Source organism: Corapipo altera, unplaced genomic scaffold, assembly GCF_003945725.1.
Source record: "Corapipo altera isolate COAL_440 unplaced genomic scaffold, ASM394572v1 61167, whole genome shotgun sequence".
Lineage (NCBI taxonomy): Eukaryota > Metazoa > Chordata > Aves > Passeriformes > Pipridae > Corapipo > Corapipo altera.
The window spans coordinates 887805-910510 of NW_020884949.1; the positions used below are offsets into that span (position 1 = coordinate 887805).

Sequence of the window (22706 nt, forward strand, 5' to 3'; positions counted from 1 at the left end):
TCTAATATACTTTTACTTGTAACAGGTGTCAAGGGCCACCAAGATGCATAAGGATTTGCATGTAAAGCAAATATACAGGTGAAAAATATAACTTGGAAATCTTTTCACACAAAGAAACATTTCACCATGTCATTCCCTAGTTAGCAAAACTGTGGTATTCTTGCATGTAAATGTGCTTAGGGGATAGAGATACACAACTGTAGGTCTTTGTACAAAATTGCCACTGAAATTTGCTCTATAGAAAATGATGCAAATATGGACATCACAGAACATAATCCAGAGGAAATCTCAAATCTTTTAAGAATGCTTAGGAAAATGAGTGCATTTTAATAACTTCTTTGAAACCATCTAGGGTGAAACGTAATGTATTACCTTGATTTCCATTCTAAAATTCTGCATGAGTTCCTTGGGATGGTGATTCTGCCTCCTTAGAGCATGTTGCAGGGTCTTCTAGGGAGTTCCAATAATTATATAGTTACATATAATCAGCATTTAACTCAGTAAATCTTGTAAATTAGAAATAGTCATTCTCTCAGACACATCCACCTTCTTTTCCCTGACTAAAAAAACCCCAAAACAACCAGACTTTGTATGGCAGAATCATAGAAAAAGCAAATCGAATATTTGAAGACAGGTTCTCTACTAGTTCCCTTAGAAAGGCACAGTGTGTTAAATTTATGCAATGAATATTTTTAAGTTTTCTTAAAAAGGGCTTACTTCCTTCTGAATTCTGCATTTGTTATTGCAATCAGTGAATGGCTGACAAATCTGGGGAGATTCTGTGCACATCTATCTTAGACATGCACTGAGACATTTAGGCACAATATACAAAAGACATCTATTTTCAAAACAACAAAGATACTAAAGAAAAATTAACAGTGGGGTATAAATTTGGAAACCATATGTTTACAAGCCATGACTCAGTATTAGAATTCATATAGTTATTCACTACAATGCACATAATGAAAGATGTGTCATGGGACACATGGCATGGCAGCAACATGTGTCTAAATGCCTTTTACTGATGTACTATTCTTTCTTATATTCAAAAGGCTGAGGATAGTTAGGCTTCTGTCAATTGACAAGGGGACTTCTCACCTGTCCAGGCTACATAAAGACAATCCCTTTTAATCCAGTTGGGGATTTCCCCCGTCTGGATACAATCAAACACAATTTTCTCTGCTTCAACATATTCTAAGTCAGACTTTGCTTTCCCAATATTTCTGAAAAGCTTCGCTGGGAGGTGCATCCTATCATTAAAGAAAAAAGAGAGAGAAGTTTGTAGTGAACTTCCTGTACAAAGAATAGGAAGAAAATATGTTGATGTTGCAGTACAAGGCTGCCAAATAAGGTTATTTCAGCATATTTTATAATACAGTGGATGAAACTTGCATAAGCCAGTTAAGCTGAAATGTTTTTCTGCTTTTTGTGGTGTTTCAAAGGTACTTGATTTTTTTGGTAATATAAATTATAATATAAGTAAAATATTTATATTATATTATATATTGTATATCTCATATATTTATATACATTATATAGATTATATATATTATATTTATAATACTGATGCCTTAAGGTCCATTTAGTTTTTTTATTTTTCTATTTTTATAAGTTTTATGAGTAGTTATATAGCAGAAGTAGATTTGGAAGCAGCAGCATTTATTCCCTTACCCTTAGCACAGAAACTCTGCAACCCTATTGTCCCATTCTGTACTCCCCATACCAATTCTACCCCTGGATTCCATTAGAACATGTTTAGTCTCACTCTAAGATAGGCCTGTTCTATCTGAAGAATGCTTGTATCTTAGCCTAAACCACAGAACATGGTCAGAAACTGGGTGACTGTGTACCCTTTGTGCTCTGAAGAAGATGAATATTGATGAAGAGGTGGTCTCAAAAGACCCCAACCCCAGTTCCCCAGGGGCGTGACTGAGGGCAGTCCAGGGTAAAAGCCACGAGGTGGAAACATCTAGGATTGGACAAGCAGTATTATAAATTGTAAACATCTGTAACAGAGAGGCTGCGTGCATCTTGTAACCTTATGCCTCAGAGGCACAAATTAAAACCCTTTTCTTATCTCATCTTCAAAACTAATTTGCCTTGGAGTTTTTCCTCCCTGAATTTTCTTTCAGGCATCATACAAATAAAAAATACTTTGATATTTTTCCCCCCATAACTGCATATGGAAATTATAACAGCATCCTTCAAAATGTACTTTCTCTTTGTGAAAATAGGTTATTTTTCTATGTTATTTCATTATTTTTCTATATTTTTCCTATCTTTGTTTTATTCACTATTCAGTATACCTTCTGTCATCCATAGGTTCATTTCCATAAAGTACTTCATAGGACAAAATGTCAGCCTGAGTTTTGTTAAAGGCTTCTTTCCGATCAACTCTTTCATCATCGGTCTTCCTGATAAGCTGACTGATGCATTGTTGTGCCCCAGGAACATCACAATATATGGTGTGAACCTACCATGAATCAAAAATTAAATCACATTTTCTGTAAAGCTGGTGCATCTGTTTGTAATTCATGCAGTTTATATAACTGAAAGGGTAGAAAACCACATTTTTTTTCCATGATGCCATTCTCATGTTTCACTAATTTATCTTTTAAAATAACGCCAATTAATGAGTGTTCAAATTGGTCTAATCAGTTTTCTGTAGGCTGACTTTCAGTGGGTACTTATGGTTCTTTAATTCCATGTGTTATTCCTAAAATCTAGCACGTAAATCAATGTACACTAAATAACGTTTCACAATTTTTAAGATCATAACAATAATAAACAAAACAGCACTTTTTTCCTTACTGAACTATATAGAAAACCCATCAAATAAATTTTCATCTTTGTAGAAACTGTGTTCTTACCTTCTTGACAAGAGATTTCAAGAAGACTAGCATGGTCATTTGAGGTTTCATTGCCTTGTTAAATCTTCTTCCGTTTTGCAGGAGCTCAGTGACTTCCCTCTCTCGTTTCTGCAAAGATCCTTGTATCTTTTGAAGGATGGTATGTCCCTGCCAAAAATATTCCTTTTCCATTGACCACTCAGTCTTCTCTTCTTCATTAGCTATCTGGGGGCAACAAAGATGTCTTATACACTAAGCCAGGATCTACATTTTCATTGTTTTCATGTGAAATTTTTAAGATTTTAATGAGCAAGATAGAGCAAAAATGAAGAAAACAAAAGAAATATTGAATATGAAGGTCTGTTTGGTTCCAACATTCAGAATATAGTTTTTGTAATTCAAAGAAGTGGATATTTAAAAGATTTTTGTGGCAAAGTTTTCTGCTATCAAATATTATAATGGGAACAGAACACTATCAGTAATTCCTGAACCAATGAATTGATTTCATTACTGTGATATTTTAGTCATTCATTAAAAATTTATCATTCTCCAGCTATGTATATATTTGCACACGATCTTTGCTATCAGTTAGTCCCATGGTTTACTTCCGCTTTTGCTATAGTCAGCCTGATTGCCTTTGAAATACCTGCAATAATCCCATAAACAACCAATAACATTTTCATTTTTGTGCTCACTTGTTCTGCTTTTAATAGTAAAACCTCCGACACATATGATTTTTCTCCTTCTGCCTTTTCTGACTTTGGTTGAAGAATTTTTATCTGGAAATTCATGAGGTCACGCAATCTTTCCACATGAAGACTGATGTTGTGTAGTTCCTGCAAAGCTGCATGAAGACAAGAAAAAACTAGATAGGAACAACTTAGGCATTTCTAATCTTCATTTTCCACAATACTGTTTATGCCAAATGATCTCCTTTTAGAAGTCAAGAATTTGTCATGAACTAATATTTTTTTAGTAATCAATAATTCATTTCAATTTATTACAACTCAAAGAATTATAAAGGGGTCATACTTTATTGGGTTTTAAACTTCTAAAGGGAAGACTTCAAGTGCTGAAATAAACCTAGTGAGAAATGATGTTGACTGGAATAAGACAGTTGTGCCAAGGAGTTTGGATTCATGACAGACATTATTTGTAGCTTCGATATTCTTTTATTATTCCATCTGCACACACAGTATTGCAACGGAAGGGCTTATTTTGACTTCAGCTGGCAAGCAGTAAAAAGCAAATAGCAAAGAAATCAAGAAACTACATCTTAAATACAAAACTCACTCAGTGCATGTTGGGTATAAAGATAATCTAGGTTTTTAAACAAATTTTGTAGAATCCAGACCTGCAAGGCAAGAAAAGAAGATAGCAGGAAATCAGTGCTCTACCATTTTTCATTATATTTCCTTGGGGAGAATAGTCAACAATAGGAAATTAATGCTGTTCCACTTATAGGTACAACGTACACAAACAGGCTATTGAGCAGTAATTGGCTCTTACTTGAAAAGATTGAAATAAACTAGAGAGTGCTGACTTCATTGTTTTCACAGGCGCCTGAACCAAGTTGCCCCACGCTTATACTTTCTAAAACATTTGTCCATGTTACTGGAATAATAATAGAGACAAAACCGATAGATACTCCTGAAACAATTGAATAACAAAAGCTTTTGGAAGAATTCCTAAGACAGCCCTGAAGAAAAGGTTGTGTGCACCAAATTTTACCAGCATTATTTGGTCTAATAAAAAGTATTCCTTCTTCCTACAAGCCTCATCAGTTCTTTCTCTTTATTGTAATACTTCTGCTACATTTTTTTTATATGTAATAATTAGGTCAATTGACTTGTAAACCCCACGATTTTTCGTCAATGAGACATGCGTCAAAGTGTTTGAAAATTGAAAAAACCTTTACTTTTAAATACTGTTGCCATGCAAAACTGAAACAGAAGGTGGAGCCACATTGTTTGAAAAAGGAACCAAAAAACTTGCCTGAGATCTTCACTCAGAAATCCTACAGAAATCTGCATTCAGTTTCACAAACGCAAAAGAGAATCTGGCTCACAGACTCACTGCCCCCATCACTCCCCACCACAAAGTTGGTTAGGATCTCCCTGAATATGGGTCTTGGAACACTATCATGAAAATTGATTGTAACAAAGTTATGTTGATGATTTGCAAAATTGCAGGAAGACTTGACCATATCAAACAGAATAGAACACTAGGCAGAAAACAACAAATATCAGACCATGATCACAGATGTTATCAATGAAAAAAAAATTCTTTTTTTACACCTAGGAAGTAATCTCAAACCTTTGGTGAACTGAAGTCACATTATTACAGAAAAATTTGGAAAACCTGAGGAACTTTAGGTAGTTTTCTGTGGGAACTACCAAATGAGGTAGTATTGCTGCTATGTCAGCCAGGTGAAATGCAGTATTGCAGTAGCTTAGATGATGACACGTTGATTTTTAATGCTAATTGCTAAATAAAAAAGAATGAATGTGCTCTAAGAAATGTGATCTAAGAAATCTTCAAAAACACATGAAATGTGAAATGAGAGAAAAAATGACAGTCTAGTAGTTTTTAGTGGAAAGAATAATATAGTAAGAGAAAAAGGTGTATGTCATCTTCATTGGTGTATAAAGGGTAAAAAACTAGATGGACTCCCTGAAAAAAAGAAGGCAAGTGCACAGAAATTCAGTCTTGGCTGATTCAGATGTAGATATCTAAAGGCAGACATACAGGCAAACAGCACACACTGGATGCGGTAATAAGAACACTGTCGTACACCAAAAAGAAAACACAAACTTCCTTTGTTCACCTTTTCTTCTTCCCAGTTCTCTGTTTGTTGTTTCATTTGGTGAAGAAGATCTTCATTCTCTTGGATCAGTTGCCTGTTTCTTTCTTTCAGGCTCTGAAGACATTAAAATAAGGCACAATTTTAATGCCATTTTTCAGAAAGGTCTAAAATTTGAGGGTTTTTTGTTGAAAAGTCATAATATCTGGTCCAGGCTGCTAAGATCTGGAGATCTCACAAAAATAATAATTAAAATTCCCATTTTGCTATAACTACATGTGACCACAAGAAGTCTGATTCTAAAGACCCTCTCTAAAGACTTGAACACTCTGAACTTTTTCCTGTAGCAGAACAGAATGAGGAACTGGATAAACTTTAATATCTGTTTCACCAGAAAAGCAGCACACATCATATATATTCTAGAATTAATTCAGATTTATTTGCATGAAAACAAAGCTATTTCCAAGTGCATAAGCACAGTTAGGCCAAGTTATGAAAACTGGTTTGAAGGTATACTGTGCAAGGCTTTACTAATCTCCAGAAGGAGACAGACATAGTTTTGTATTGATTTCACAGACTGTGTGTCTTCATTTGACTGTTAGTCCAGAAGAAGAAAGCAACCTCTGTAAGTACCTGCCAGGCTCATCCCAACGTAAAAATTGCAATACTGGGTTACCTTAACTGTATCTTCCCAATGTGTGTTGCTCTTGCTCATCAGTTCTTGGTAAGCTTCTAACTGGGATTTCAGACGCCTCATTTTCTCTCCATAATGTTTCTTTATAGTAGTTATAATCTGCTCCTGTGTTACAAAATATTATTGAGAAAATGAATAGTGATGAGAGCAGAAAGCCAGGCATGATTTAAGAAATAGTCTCCACAAGACCTAGTGTTTGATACTCTTTATTCAATGTCTTTTATTTTCTGCAAACATTTCTTATTTATCACAGGAGGTTTGTACTTTCATTTGCTGCAGACTTTGAACAAAAATTACTGTTAAATTAATTTACCTTTTATGTATCTTTCTGTAGAAGTAAAACCCAAAGCCTTTCTGAGAGCAGACCAGAACGAAGTCATTCCAAGCATAGCTAAGCAATTTTAAAGAAATTAAACTTACCTCAGAAAACAAAAGCTTAGAAGTAGCATAAAAAAAATACATACAGCAACAAAAATGAAAGAGGTTCTATGAAGAAAGATCATTACAGTCCCTGTGTTTGCATCAGTGCCCAGAGAGTAATTGTCTCCTGTTATGCATCTGTGTTCTTCCTGATTCTCTTTCTCTTCCCTGCGTGATCTGGAGTCAGTTGAAAGTGTAAGATGGGACTGTGCCAGGATTACATTTCTACTGAAGCATAGAAATGGATTTACACAGGTATTACAATTCTTCTGCATTCCCTGTGAAAGGGTATCTAGCCTTTGTACATTACATACAGGAAACTCTCAAGTTCAGTTGACAATCTGAAGAGTTTGTTCTCTTCCCCTTGGAAATTCTAGAAGAATTTCCAAATCTCTTCTGTCTGTGCATCAAGAATAAACTTTAAATGTGTGGAATAGGAATGAAGTGCTTGTTTTACTCTAGACCGGAAAAGGAGAATGATGTGACAAATAGAAAGATAAAGCAGTAGCTGCAAGAAAAGATTCCAAAACAGTGTAGCCCAAGTTGATGTGAATAATTTCATCTTTTGGGAGAAATATTGACTACTGGAATGCAGAAATGCTTTCACGAAGTCAAGTGAGGTATTTGGAGTTACGATCACAGGAATGGCACCTCTGGATCCTCATTGTGACCTTTCAGGGTTTACAGGTGAAGAGGTCTAATACTCTGTAAGCTATATTGACAAAACATTTTAAAACTAAAGCAAAGTAGATGAAAGAATACCACAGAAGAAAAAGCCATAAAGGCAATACAATTCAGCACCATCCTTTACAATACAGTCATTCTTGAGGCATAGCCTATATAAATGCAAATGTTCTAACCATGGTGTCAGTAATGAAAAGAACGTGTAATTTAAGAAAAAATTCTAGTAACAAATAAAGTTTAGAAAAATCCCGGTCATTGTGCCAGGTAAAAAGTAAAATTAGACTTCACAAAATTGTAAGATCAAATATATTTCAAGATACACTGACATTGTTTACAGACACTTAGAAGGGTAGGTGTATAGAGATGTAATTCTGAATGAAGTAGATTTTATCCTTCTGTATCATTTCAATGGTAAAACACAACAGTGATAATGCTCCAGAATACTTACGTGGTTTTCTTTCCTTATATTGTCTAGTTTTCTGATTATTTTCATGTGTTTGCTTTTCATTTGCTGCATGTCTTTTACAATCTGTAGAGGATGAAGGAAATTATCAACTCAGAGCACTAGCAACACTAGTTACAATGAACCATCAAACACCTTTGAGGTACATTTCTCAAAATGACAGATACAGTACAGCGAAGTATTTGATCTTAAAAACAGATAAAGGACTGCAGCCAAAGCTTTCAGGTTTCAATAACAAAAATCTGTAGATGACTCGAAATGGAATTTCTCTTCCGGTCCTAGTATGGAATCTCCACTTCTTCCTTTTTACTGTAGTGATCTAAATTGAATATTGAAGACACAGTCACTACAATTTTTCTACAGTTTTTGAAAAAGCTTTAGTCTGTGAAGTTTATTACTGGAAAAAAAGGGACACAATGGAGAAGATTGCATTTTTGCATTTAAGCATTAGGTAACAGAATGTAGAGGGTTTTTTACCTTGATGATATACAATGTAGCCAAATTGTAGGGAATATACAGCACTTCTTTGTTTGTACATTCCTTCAGCTCAGTTGCTTTGTGATCAGTATCAGAACCACCTCTGAACGTGGTAACATGATCTATTGCATAAAAAAGTTTACTTTGTCAACTAAAAGGCACAGCAGCTTCAGATGAACATTTAAATTTTTTTATTAGAGGCATCAAATATAGTTTTAAATCTTTGGGTTTCTTTTTTTGTTGTTTTTGTTTTTGTTTGTTTGTTTTTGTTTTTTGTTTTCTGATAACAAATAAAATAGACTTTTGGGAGGAGAATTATAGCAACTCTTACTTATCAACTTGGATCTCTGGACACCATCACACGTATTTAAGTAGTTTAACAATTACTTGTCCCTCACTACTCTGATATTTATTACTTTCATAAATTCATGTCATTACAATTTAAAAAAAAATCATGCAGAAACATGTTGCCTCTTAAGAAAACTAGCTTTTATCAGAGTTAAGAAGACACTTTAAATCCTTATAAAATTACAAGTTATTTGACAGACCCTGTTTATAACAGTGTATTATGTAAATTCTAATCATTTTCTTAATTGTCCTTTTTGTTAAATAAAGAAATAAAATTACTTCCCACCCCCCTGAGATCTCTCTGGCTTAACACAGCAGCTGACTTCCTATTGCAAAATTACTTTGAGCATCATAATCCTCAAGCAAGTATCATAATTAACTAACAAATATATAAGGTCAAAAAAGACTGATCTAATTACTTAGATACTTAGAATAGTGACTTGTATATATCTACACTTAGGAGCTTCATTTGAAAATCCAAGTTACACAACTGCATTCAATTAAACCTCACATACAAGAAAGAAAAAAAAAGAACAATCCTCCTAATTTTTTTAATGTATCACATGTTCCAGAAAGCAACAATAATACTTGATAGGTAAATATACCTTTTTTCTGAGTTCTGTTTTCACTCCATCCAATCAGGGAATTCAGAAATGACCACTTGTTTATATTCATTCCAAGCTTGTGCAACCATGACTTTCCCCCTCCATCTGTTAACAAAATTCAGGTCCTAAAATCTTAAGGTCATTGAAATTTTTGCATTAATTCTCTTCAGACCAAAAGTTTTTTAAATTATTTAAAGGGTTACAAAAGTATGAAATCGGAAAGTCACCGAGAGAGTTGCAAGCATAAGAAGGATTTAATACTTGCGTGAGACTCGAATGGTTCCACCTGATCCTAAAAACAGAGAGGCAATCAATCTAAAGGCTATATTCTGGACTTGTTTCTCATTTTCTGTGAAAATGTTTTCAAAATGTATTCTGAAAAACTAAAAAATAAACTGGATTTTGCCCAATATCCTGGAAATCATGTATGTATGAGGATGTGGGGGGCAGGGGGCTGGTTGGGGGAGGGGATGTATTACTTTGCTATATGAGGTATGTCTCACCCTGGTTTATTTATGAGCACTCTGGATGCATAAAACACTCCTGCTGAGAGAAAACAAAGCCACAACACTTTCAAGTGTTCTGGTGTGAAAGAGAAAACAGTGCCTGAAAGAAGTCTTCTGACTCTTTGAATTGGTCAAAACAATTATCAGAAATTCAGAATTTTTGTCCACTGGAGAAATCCAAAGGTATAGATACCTTTCCTGAGTTCCTAAAGCAATACTCATTTACTTACATAGTGCAATGAGATTTTATATAACAAAATATCTGCCTCTTCACATTGCTTTTACTAGATATATCGTAGAAGGATGCACTGTTTTAAAACATAATCTGTCCAGCTACTAGATGGAGTCACCAGATCCTATTCAGATACAGATAAAAAAAGTCTTGTTTTTCAAAATCCAGTTTTAATGATTTATAAAATACATAACTAAACAAATTCTGAATTCATTATTGTCATCACTATACATTATATACATGTATAAATATATCAGCTTTTGTTCTGTGAATTATGTCATCGAAGGACACATATTAACTTCTATATAGAACAGCTACTTCTTAAAAGACTTGACCTCTCACATCTACATCATTTTGGTTCACATTTTGCTTTCTTTCTGCCACCTTGGAGACTTTTACTAGCCTTCCACTTCACATAATCTTACTTTAGGCAAAAGTAAACACTAGTGTATCATGCTTGCAGGCCAAGAGTGTAGAGTCTGTCCTTCTCTCTAGGATAAAGATTAATTTCAAACCCTTAATGGAAATCAAGATATAGACTTCATTTCCAACTAGAAAAAACGCATTACATCATCTACTGAAATGACAACAAAGTCTGTCTTCAAATTATACAGACCACTGGGAAGAAAAATATTTGAAACTCCTAAGAGTTAATTCATGAATGCTAAAAATCAGTCTACATGCCTTCTGTTTAACTTTGCATCTTGTAGAGCATGTTACTCTAAAAACTACTGAACACACCTTTTTACACCACTCCTGTGAGTTAACCCTTACAGAACTCTCTAGTATGGCAGGGACAAGACATCTGTAACAAGACATCAGTTCTTTCTGTTTCTTTTCAATGCCATCATTCAGACTGCTGCAAAAAGGCACTCTGAGTACCACAGCTCCTTACAGTTTAATTCCTTTAGAATGTAAGGCTCCTCAAACCAGAGGTCTCTCTTCTCTCAGATTACAACTAGAATGAAAGCATCCAGTACAGACTAGGTAGCCACATTATTGCTTCTGAATAGTTTCAACTGTATTTTTGACAGTTTTTAGAGAGGTTACACACTTCGTTTTAGAAGTTACAGATACAGAATATATAAAAATTAAGTTCTGTTCTGATGCCTTTAGTTTTAGCATGTACAAAGCCAATATGCATCCCTTGTACATGAGAAGTTTGATGATCACATCCATAAGTTGAACCACGACAAGAACTCTCCTACTTAGTCTATATTGTCGCTCATCTGTATTCAAGCTGTATTAGCACCGTGTACTATAATGGTTATGCAGCTCTGCTTCTGTGACACTACAGTAACATCTTTTGTGGAAAACAGTGAAGTACAATCCCATTCTAAACATCTGAGGCATAAACTACTACTTACCCTCTTCAGGTGTGTCTTCCACTGTAACACTTTTAATCACACATGAAGGATGTTCCTGTATGTCCTCTGAATAATCAATAACACTGCCCGGTAGAAGAGCAAATGAGTGAATGGTAGTCTGTGGTTTAGTTTCAGGATCAATTCTTGCTGAATCTTCAGAGGCTTGCCAGCCTGAAGGGTTGACTGTTTGTACCAGTACTTCTGGAAAAACAAGCAATATAATTGTTTTTAATCAGATACTAGACAAGAAAAATTGAGAGTCTTAAGAACAAATATCATGAAACAAGACCAGATTTGTAAGATCATACCTGAAAATGGAAACTGACAGCCAATTTAATTAAACCTAGGTGTGTTTCTTAGAAATTGATCAGAGCAAACATTTAATTTTGGGTCTTTTCTTTCTGTCTGTTTTGAAATGTAACATTATTTGGTGATTTAATCTTGGTTTGACTGTCAGATTTAGCTGAATAACAAGCACATCAAGGTCCACGAAATAAAATTACCAGAATTATCCACCTATCCTGAATAAAACCTGCCAACTCTCCTCCAGCTTCCACCCAAAAGCACATCTCAAACACATTCCTCAATGCAGAACTCCTGGCCAACTTTTGCCTCTGGATATTTTAAAGATATTTATTCTCTTGTTATGATAAATTTCTGTCTCCTCGAAAAAAGGTTTTCCTTTCGCTGAGTTTCAAATAAACCAAAAATATTTACTAGGGAAAAGCCTTCCTTTTTTTTTTTTTTAATGTCTTGCTAATCTCATAAGTTCTATAGAGAAATATGCCGCTTTTCTAGCTCTTCATGGTGTATATGGCACAGCCAGGAAGAAAATGAGTGCTTGATTTGGAACATGAAATACAAATGATAGGCTTTTTGGGAAGCGATCAGAGCCCATGTGCAGGAATTAAAATGTAGCTGACTATAAGTTCAGCAACAGAATATATGTTATTACAGAATTTCCAGCTATCTGGCTAGGAGTTTCAGCATTGGTACTTGCTCACTTCCTGTCAACATTGCACAAAATGTCCTGAAACCTCTAAAAACTTGGCTTGTGTTCATTGAAAAGGCCTGTAAATTACACTTCCAGAAGTAACAGTGGTCATAAAGAATTACGATGATAGCAAAGTAAAAATGAACATAGACTGGTTGAAGTTGTGTAAAGCTAATGAAGCTGACAGAATGTTTTCGTATGGCAGATTGAAAATGCAGCTCAGAAATGGACTATAACAAAGATGAAGATGCTTTAACTAATCCTTCCCTCCCACCACCACCAGAGTTGTGAACTTTTTTTATGTTTCCCCTATCAATTTGGTAAGTAACACTAGCCAAAGAAATAGCATAAGAGTATTTTCCTATATTTCTATACCAGCTTCTGCTGTGTTTTAACCCTGTCTGGCAGCTGAGCCCCACACAGCTGCTTGTTCACTCCCCCACAGTGATGGGTGAGAAAATCAGAAAGATAAAAGTGAGAAAACTCATGGGTTGAGTTAAAGAAAGTTTAGTAGGTAAAGCAAAGCTGTACGTCCAAGTAAAACAAAACAAGGAATTAATTCACTACTTCCCATTGGTAGGTCGATGTTTAGTCATCTACAGTAAAACAGGACTCCATCACGTTAATTGTTACTTAAAAGACAAATGACTTAACTCCAAAAATCTTTTCTTCTTTCTCTTTTCTCTAAACTTTTATTGCTGTGCTCAATACTGTACGTCATGTGACATTCCCTTGGACGCTGTTGTGATTTAGGAATAGTACTCCACAATTCAGTGCCCCCACTGAAACTCTCCCAAATCACACGCCACTCTCTCACTGCCTCTTCCCCTCCCTCTTTCTGCTGTGGTGGTATGGAGTTGAGGATTGGAGTCAAAGGTGAGGGTTGAGATAAGAACAATTTACTGAAAACAACAATGAAATAAGAAAGTGAACAATAATAATGTTAAAAACATAAGTATACAAAAGAGAGTGATTCACATGCAGAAATGCTCACTGTGGACCCTAACAGTAGGGGACAGCTCCCACATTTTCTTAACCGGATGGAACTGCTTCTCCTGGTAGAAGAGAGAGATCCTTTCTCCTGCCTCCAGCAATGATGTGGCCAGAATCAGGACAGACAGTTGGGGTCAACTCCTTGTGTACTACCTGCTCACTAGCAGGGTAATGTGATGAGCAGAAAAGGCCTGGGAGCTATGTAAGCACTGCTCAGTGCTAACACTGTGAGTTATCAACAGTGTTTTGGTCTCAAAATTTTAACAGGAACATTCTGTCTTCCAATTTATAGCCCACTTGCTTTATAGCTAGGCTTCTCCTTCCTGGTATTTTATGCTGAAGAGTTAACAATACACTTCAGTTGCCATTGTAATGCATGCAATAGTAATGGAAATCTCTTAATGTTATTTCTGTGCTACTTCATGCCAATTCCAGTAAATTTCATTGTTCTAATATCTAGATGTATTGAGCACAAATTCTGAGATCCATCTTGTAGTGTTGTCACATCCCCATTTAGGTACTTTTTTGCTATAGTGATTCTATTTTACTCCTTGCACCACCATATACTGCTTTGTGAGAGTGGGCTTTTTTCTTTTCAGAAAAGTGGCTACTAACAATCTTCAAAATGGACAGAAACAGAAGTATCTCCAAAATATTGCTTAAAACAGGCAAACAAGATGGAAGAGGACCATTTGTTTGGGGGGTGGTAGCTTATAGCTTTAATGTTTTATTTTCCCAGTACCAGAGAATTTTTTCCCTAAAAAAATAAAGACATCAAAGCATGTCAGCATGGAAAAAACCATGATTCTATTATATTATTATTAAAATAATATTATATTTCATTCTAAGGACACATTTTCATGATACTTTAAAAGTATTTCTGTATTAGAATCTGCATTTTTAAGTGATCAAAACAAAAAAACAGGAAAAAATGTCGTTGCACTGCACTCTCAATTTCCACTTTCCTCATAACTAATCCCTTCTGAAGATGGAGAAAAGACAAAGCAGATGTGCCAAGGTTTTTATCGTTACATAAGAGAATGTTTCTGAGGATCTCAAAGAAAAGGCAACTGGTCTAGCACTTGTTTTCTTTGTAGTCATGAAATATTACACATGTTTTTAATTCTTAGTAGTAACGTTGTTGAAAGGTATAAATGCTGCTATTGTAGTTACACTATTATTCTACCAAAAGGAAAAGACAGTTTATGACAAGCAAGTTGTGTCTGCTTGTTCTTGCTAAAGAATGGAGGAATGGTATTTTTTAATACAGAACTGTGGTCAAGATTACAGTTTTGGTACATAATTTTAATTGTATATTGAGAAATAATTGGCTCTTTTGGCAAATTTTTCTTTTTCTTTTTTTTGCTAGGAGGAACTAGCCAGTAGTACTCAGCTATTTGAGAAAATATACATACTTAAACCTCAAAACTGTGTGTCCTGCAGAACTTCTAAAATAATAACAATAAGTCCAAATTAAAAACAAAAGAAAAACTATAGTCCTTTCATTATAACAAAAGTATAAACTATATAATGCATATATGCACATGAATTATTTATATTTAAAATTTTTTTTTAAACTGTAAGATCAAAATTGTCATGATAATATTGACTGATATTCTGAAGAGGAGACCTCCAAGTGTTTCATCTCTTCCAGTAACCACTTCCTTTTGCAAGACAGAAGTGGTGTGGTGGCCCCATAATAGAAACATCTGAGCAACAGTCATAAGAACCTGCCTCAGGCCTCTGAATGTCTTGGTTTTTTGCAATTAGCTTCAGAAAATTTCATAGGTAGACCTATGCTGTATTTTAGTAAGAAAATTGGCTCATGGGTAAGCAGCAGAGCATGGAAGAATTTAGCATGGGAAGCAATGCAGAAAGCTGTGTCATGGGGGTAAACTTTCCTTGTATGTGCTAATCCACTAAAGTATTACCTAATATTCAACTTCCTAATGTCCAGTGGAATGAGAGTATAAACACGTGCTTTTACTCTTTGCACATTTTGGAGCAGGTATCTCTTTGATGTTGATAACAATTTCTGTTCTAGGTTCATTCTGAACTCTATAATGTGCTTAATGTCCTCGTATTCCCACACAAGATTCTGATAAACTTATGCTCTCCTTGTAGAGTTTCTGATTAAAATTTTGTTAGACAAAGCAGTTCTAGTTTTACAGGGTTTATATTCATTTCATTCTGGATCAGCTACCAGAACTATCTGATGCAGTAATGTAGTTCTTTCGTTGTATCTCATCTCTGAGATTCTTACACAGCTGACCTTGTTGAATCCTACAAAGTTTATGGGCAGTTATTTCTAGAGCTCTGAAATTTGCTAACCACAAAGCAAAGATGATTGTATTTTGAATTGATTACTTCTACTGAATGTACTATCAGTTCGAGAGTTAAAAAAACTTATTGTTTTTCCCTTTCTTCATTTTTGGATAAGAAAAATAGAAGTGATGCAAGCATGGTTTCTTTACTAGTATGTAATTAACTTTAGTTTCCTGAAGTTACAAAACAGCAATACCCCAGAAAAATGTCTCCGTTCTGGTTTTTTAAACAGTACAGCTTGTTAACAGAAGTATGACACCACTCTCTTTAAACTGTTTTGAACCTTATAGATCAGACAGTTTTCCACAGCTGCAGTCACTGAATTGTTAGGTCTCAAACTAACCTTGTGGGAAGGTGGAGCCATGTGCTTAACAGGTGTGTTATTTTTGGGCTTAAAGCTACTGCAGTATTACTATTGATATTCACAGAGATGGCAGGTTTGATTCTGTCCCAAAACTACCTAGGGATCCACCTAGGCTGGCTAGTTGTTGAAACAAGTTGAGCTTTTAGTCACTGAAACAGGTATTATTTCTCATAGTGTCACAGTTTTCCGCTCAAACTGCATGGTGACTGATAGCACACAATTGTCTGACCTTAACACGCAAAGATTTAGCTGACACATGAAAAGAAGCTCAGGGAGCTACAGTAGTTATAGGCTAAAGCCTTGTATGGAAATACAAGTTAACCAATTAGTCTTCAATTCTCAAAGATACTTGGTTTATCATAATATCAATATACCAGCAAGTGACATTCTAAGGTCATGTCTGAAACTAGCTGTGGGAATGTCACCGCTAGAAACTCTTTCAAATGCTCTTTTCTCTTTCTCTTCCATCCCCACATTGAAATATAAAAAGAGAATGGCTGAGAATTTGCTTGGAGATCTGGACTTAAACCAAGATAGAATAGATTATCTTCATTAAAAAGATAGCGTAGTGTCAGTAACGTTCCAAAAGTCAAATATGTGCTGTTGGTTCAGCCACACTACCTCTAGTCTAAGGTACGAGAGACCTCCCACTTTTGTGGCCTATCAAAGGTTTCCAATCTGTTCTCAGGTGGTGCTCACATACGGTACACTTGCAACTAGAACAATCAGGCACTACAGTTTAGCTACTCAAAGGAGTGATTCAGACCATCATTTAAGTGGGAGAGCTTGACATCTTTTTCTCAGACTGTTTTATCTTATTGTTTAAAAGTTTGGTGTATAAATAATAAAACTGCACACATCCATTATAGTGGTGTCATATGCCTTCCAATAGTTTTCTAACAATTTGGTGTGCGGAAATTTTTCAAACAAAAAAGCCTGATGTTAACTGTCTTGCTTTGGCTTTTAGCAGCAGGAGAAACAGAATTACACTTCTTCCACGATGAGGATTGTGATGACAGGGGAATATTTTCTTCAGAATAGGAATACTGGTGTGAGTAAAACTGAAAAAAGACCCCACCAAAACAAACCAAAAATACACCACAAAAAACCCCCAGGAACAGAAATATACCCTACCAAATCATATATTATGAAAAAGTAATTCTTATTTCAGTGGTTAGTGGAGCTTTTTGTTATAAAACCAAACTCAAAATAACCCATCCAACCCCAAACAAAAAACACAAACAAAAAAACAACCAAACGAAAACCCCAAATTATTTTGTGAATATGCATAGAATAGACAACAGTGTATCTGAGACAATCTAGAAAATATAATCAGGCACGTCTGTCTACCGTATGTTATAGTAAAAGAAGAAAGACATGCTGTCTGCTATTTAAAGTATATTATCTAAAGAAAATCTCCATGGAGACAGATGAAAATCAATTGTTATTCTTATGCAGTGTGTTCATGTTCTGCATGTGGCCAGGAAAAAAATAGCATTATAAGCATACCTAGACCTTTTATATCTTTGAACCAGTTTTAATAGAATATCTCAGTAATTAGTCCACAGTCTGAGAAATTTTACATGTAGCATTGCCAGCTACAGTATGAATCAATTTAAAGACTTTTCAGATAAAAAAAAAACTATAAAAAAAAATCGCTATAAAAAAATCTTAGGATATTAGAGATTAAAAATCATCTCACAGATGTATAGGATTATTCCTCTGGAGTTTCACTGCACAGCAGATTCTAATTCCCAGTACTTTAATTTTAACTGCAATACTGATATTGTATACTAAGTGTATCCTATAAGATGCAGGGAAAAAACTAAAACAGTCCTGTGCTTCAAAATCATATTGAGCTTTCCTTGGCTTCTGATTACACTTAGAGCCAACCTAGACTAGCTTTGATAGTGGGACTCTGAGGATTTCTGTAAATCAGTCACATGTAATTCATTCAAATTGCAAATTTTGCAAGCATGCTACATATCTGAGAACTTCTGAAACACAAGGCACAGCTTATTGTACTGAGAGGTTCTACAGACATCAAAGAAAAGATGCAGTAAAGGGGTGGAGAAATAAGTTAGGTTTGTATGATATCTTTCCTTAACTCCGGAAATACAGTATATATTTATCAGTTAAATGTTTGTGGATCTCACTATATGAGTATTATAAAATCCACACAGATTAATTTTTCTATGTAATAAAAAGGCATTTCAAGAGAATGGCAGAAAGAAATAGAAAAGAAAGAATATCTTTGTGTCTATTTCTTGTTAATAGCATTTAACATTGTGTGTTTGTTGTATGAATCATTGTACAGCAAGGTACAGAACACTGCAATTTTCATCAACATGGCAAAATAGTGGAGTGACTTTTAGCATTCACATCAATTTCTCATATCTTGCCAGGGCAGGAATTTGTTGAAATTTATGATTTCTGAGGAGCAGTAAGGGTGAATTAACTTAGTACTTGGTCTCAGCCCCACCCCTGTATTGTGACTAATACCCACTCATTCTCAGGGAGCTTGCAGTATCTCACTAAAGGTTGTCTGCAATGACAGAAGAATATCTATAAAATACAAAACAAATGTACTTTTAATAACTTTGTATAGAGAGGCTGATGGAGACTAAGCTTCTTCATTGTTCGTTCCTGGTTACAGTACTATCAATGCATAGACTCTCTGCTATTCAGTATTACCCAGAGTGCAAGTGAAGGCACTAGGCTTTCTTATGAAAACATCAATGGACTGAATGGAGCCTGTCCCACCCTATGTGCTCTGACGCAAGACAAGGAATGGCAGAGTGAGAGAGGATTGGCAGGGTTTCGTGGGAGTATCCTTAAAGCATGGTTCATTAGAACAGCTCGAATGAAAGAGAAGACAGTTGCTTCTGTGTCTTGTTCACATGGACAGTGTTCCCTTCATTAATGGAGCGTGAAACTTGATGTGGATAAAGAATAACTGTTCACACAACATCCTAAACAAATAGGTGTTGACAACCAAGACCACATTGTTACTCTTTGTTTCTTACAGGAAAGTGGAAATTATCATTTTTATTGCTGGTGCTGCTGACTGCTCAGAGAAACAGGAAAGCAGAGATGTAGTTGCAATATTCAGTGTAGCTGAGTGTTTGGAATATGGGCCTTCTGGGGCCTGTCTCTTGCTTGTGGATTGGATAGTAGCTTTCTCTGCTATTTACCCACTCTCTGAATGGTTTCAGAAGTCTGGTCCTTCCTCACTGGCGCTGTGTCACATTGATATCAGCTGGTATGAAGATTCATATGGTAATATCTTTTATAACTCCATCTCATCACCTGAAAGTGATTTAACAATGAACTCAAAAGATGTGTTAAAGGTAGATATTTGTTTACAGTACTACAAGCTACAATTCAATTTTTTTACAAATGGAAATGAATTATGCAAACATTTTCCTTTTACTCAGTCTGGTCAAACTACATTTTTATCTCTAACTTTCTCAGGTTACACTACCTTGCCCAATGGTATTGCCTAACAGAGCTGTCACTCAAAGGTGTTGCTTAACTTGTTATTCCTCATTCTGGTGTGAAGGAAGGTTAAACAGTCAGTCACTCAGGTTAGGTACACTAATATAGTATATTAGCAAGACGAAGAGAATATATAGAAGCTATCAACTGCTAAATTGCCAGTATGGAACAAAACGCCAGTGTCAACATTCCAGCTTGCTACCACAGACAGCAAAGCTTTTTCTTGCTATATTTTGTTTATCTTACCATTTTCCTCTTAAAAAAAAAAAATAAAGACATGTATTTCCTACTATAAGCCACAGAAATGCTGGAGAAAAATACAAGAATCTATATTTAACTTTCCTTGGAAAATTATGTGTGTTTGTATGTATATTGACAAACACAGCTATTCCATTCATATTGGCTAGACCTGAGATTCCATGGTATTCCCAATCTTTGCTCATTCATTAGTCAGCTGCCTGAGAATACAGACAGGCCTCAATGCCCCACTAATGGAGTGCTATTCATCTCTAAATCAGATATGACAATTTAATGTAAATATATATTATTGCATTTAAATTTTAAGCATAATTCTCGAGAAGTATATTTGACACCTAAGAAAAAATTACTTTTACAAATATGTGTGGGGAAGCCTCAAATAGGTTCATTATTATTATGTAAGAGAAGACTATTCCCTCATGATTCATGGGCAGGATCTGCAGGTTGCATAGAAAAAGACAGAAATGTTCCTTATCTTTCTCTCACACCTCTTTTCAGCAGCCTGCTCCCTAAGGTGGGACAAAGCAAACCATCCTGTTTTTTTATTATAGGCTTTGCATGACTGTTCATTTATTCTTTGATTAAACACCCTTGAAAAGCAGTCATAGAATCTGGCCTTCTGCTTTCACTTATCTTAACCCCTAAGTACAATAAAAGTCTCAAACTATAAATGACTGTAGGTGCTGAATATTTTAATTTTTGAGACCCTAACCTTGGCTGGCTGCCAGCCCTCAAATATTGCCACATCATGATAGGCATAAGAAACAAAAAAGTCTAAACACTCACAATAGTATTTTATATTCTATATAACAAAAATGCTTTTAAGAATACAGGTGCAATTTAAAGACAATTTTCAGATGTCAAAGCTAGGATACATGCTATCTCTGTGGAAGATCTAAGAGGAAACCCACAACTTTTGGCAATATAATATTTTAATTTTGTTGTGGCATAATGATCTCTTCTTTGAGGCAAAATCCTCTGGCAAATTTATTTGCCTTGCAAGTTTGGGGCTTTTTTCAGCGAACAGGAGTTAAGATTTCAGGGAAGTAATAAGTAGCAGGGACATGAGAATTTGAGCAAAAGTCTGAGTTTCCAAAAAGATATTCCTAAGTAAAACAATCGTAGAAAAGAAAGTAGGACTTGCTTATCCCATTTTAGTCACTTGTTAGTTAGACTAGTTAATGTTTAAAGTCCAGCTGAAACTCCCTCCCCTTTAGTGTAAGTTCATTGCTTCCTGCAAGTAAATTTATGACTTGTGAAGATTTCTGAACTCAGTCTCCTGAGAAAGAACTCAAGGTTCTAGACCACCAAACTTTTTAGTCTTTCACCAGAAGCCACATTCATCAGCCCTTTGATCATTCTCCTGTACAGTCTCTCTGTTCATCTTCTAATATTGTATTTCTTGAAATGACAAGAGTGTCATGCCTGAAATACTTATTAACTTGTTGATCTGTGGAAACTCAATCCTGTTTTTCTGAAAACTCACAAACTTTTTGTAAAACCTCCAGTGACTTCACTTAGAAGGCCTTAATTTGTCACACTTTTCTAAAAGTTTATGAAGGCAGGTACATAATTTTCCAACTGATCCCTAGCATCTGGACACACATTTTCCTAGGTTAGCAAGATAGCTTTTGAAAAATAATTAGCCGTATTTAAAACTATACTCATTCATTTGTGGTTATCTTTCTGCTATGTAAACAACTTAGCTCTCTTAATATGTCTTTCATATCTGTGGGTTCTTTTTTTTTTTTTTAATTGTTTTACACCTGAGAAGCTGAAAACAGAGGGTTTTCCTCTTTACACTTTTCACTCAGCTTATTTAATATAATAGTGGCCTGGCTCCATCCTTTCGCTCTCAACAACTATATCCCATAAGGTAACATATATGAACTTTGTTTTTTTTAAACTAAACAAATATTATATCCTAAAAAATTACCTTCATCCATGGTAATCAGTCTGTTTCTCAGGGCCAGTGTTTTCACAGAGATGAGATTAACTTCTGGTATTTTCTGAAAGCCTCCCACACTGTGTACATAAATATTTAACCTGCAAAAAATGCAAGAGCTTCATTAGGCAACAAGATACCTGTAAAAAGTAAAATGAGAGACATAGATCAAGTTTCTTCTCGCTGATTCCTAGGGTGGGAAATGTCAGTTTTACCAGCAGATTAGAATTTACTAAATGAAACCAAATGCTGTAGAAAGCATAACTATAACTGAAAAAAAAAAACCAAACAGGTTGATGTTATATATTTGAAACCAAAAATACCCACAAGGGTTATTTTAGAAGTGTTTCATTAGAATATTTTACAAACCTCCACTCTTCCCCATTTCAGCAGAAACAATGTGAAATAGTATTCTCTTACATTTCCAGTAGTGATGAAACTGGAAAAGATGCAAGTGGTGTTTTATGCAATTTCAGCCCTAATTTCATACAAACTGAGTTACTACATGGTTCCAGATGAAACTGTTGCCACATTAGAGTAAAGTTTGCCCTGCTTTTTATGATTGCTTCACACACGTGTATGGTCATTTTCCTTCTTTCATAATTAAAGGTAAAACCCTTACTCTTTTATCATTGTCAATACCATTGTGCTGTGACTGGCCTCAGCTGAGATAGGCAGGTTATTTTGATCTGCAAATCAAATATGCTGTTCTCTTGGAATAACTCCAGGCACAAAACTTCTGATATATTCCTATATTATTATGAACAATACAGCAGCAGATACTGGGAGAAGCAAGTATTATTCCACAGTTGCAAAAGCAAATACAGAATGAAGTGTTTGCATGTTCCCAATGGTGTGATCCACCCTTGGCAGGTAAGAAC

At 35.2% G+C, this 22706-nt stretch overlaps 1 protein-coding gene across 1 annotated transcript; it reads right to left on the bottom strand.

Moving 5' to 3' along the window:
- Window positions 1–3293: 3293 nt before the first annotated feature.
- LOC113956387 lies at window positions 3294–21877 on the bottom strand. The gene is made up of 9 exons (XM_027662898.1): window positions 21817–21877; window positions 11449–11649; window positions 9344–9448; window positions 8391–8512; window positions 7899–7979; window positions 6329–6451; window positions 5677–5769; window positions 4143–4203; window positions 3294–3693 (listed from the first exon to the last, which is right to left on the bottom strand). Exons 1-9 carry the CDS (start codon window positions 21824–21826, stop codon window positions 3434–3436), a joined length of 1056 nt encoding a protein of 351 aa, XP_027518699.1. The 5' UTR covers window positions 21827–21877; the 3' UTR covers window positions 3294–3433.
- Window positions 21878–22706: the final 829 nt, after the last annotated feature.

Excerpts from the sequence above, each read along its gene's own strand:
- LOC113956387 (XM_027662898.1), bottom strand. Across the intron at positions 5,770-6,328 it reads ATTGGGAAGATACAGTTAAG|AGCCTGAAAGAAAGAAACAG; the intron begins GTAACCCAGTAT and ends TAATGTCTTCAG. Across the intron at positions 3,694-4,142 it reads TTATACCCAACATGCACTGA|CTTTGCAGGAACTACACAAC; the intron begins GTGAGTTTTGTA and ends GTCTTCATGCAG.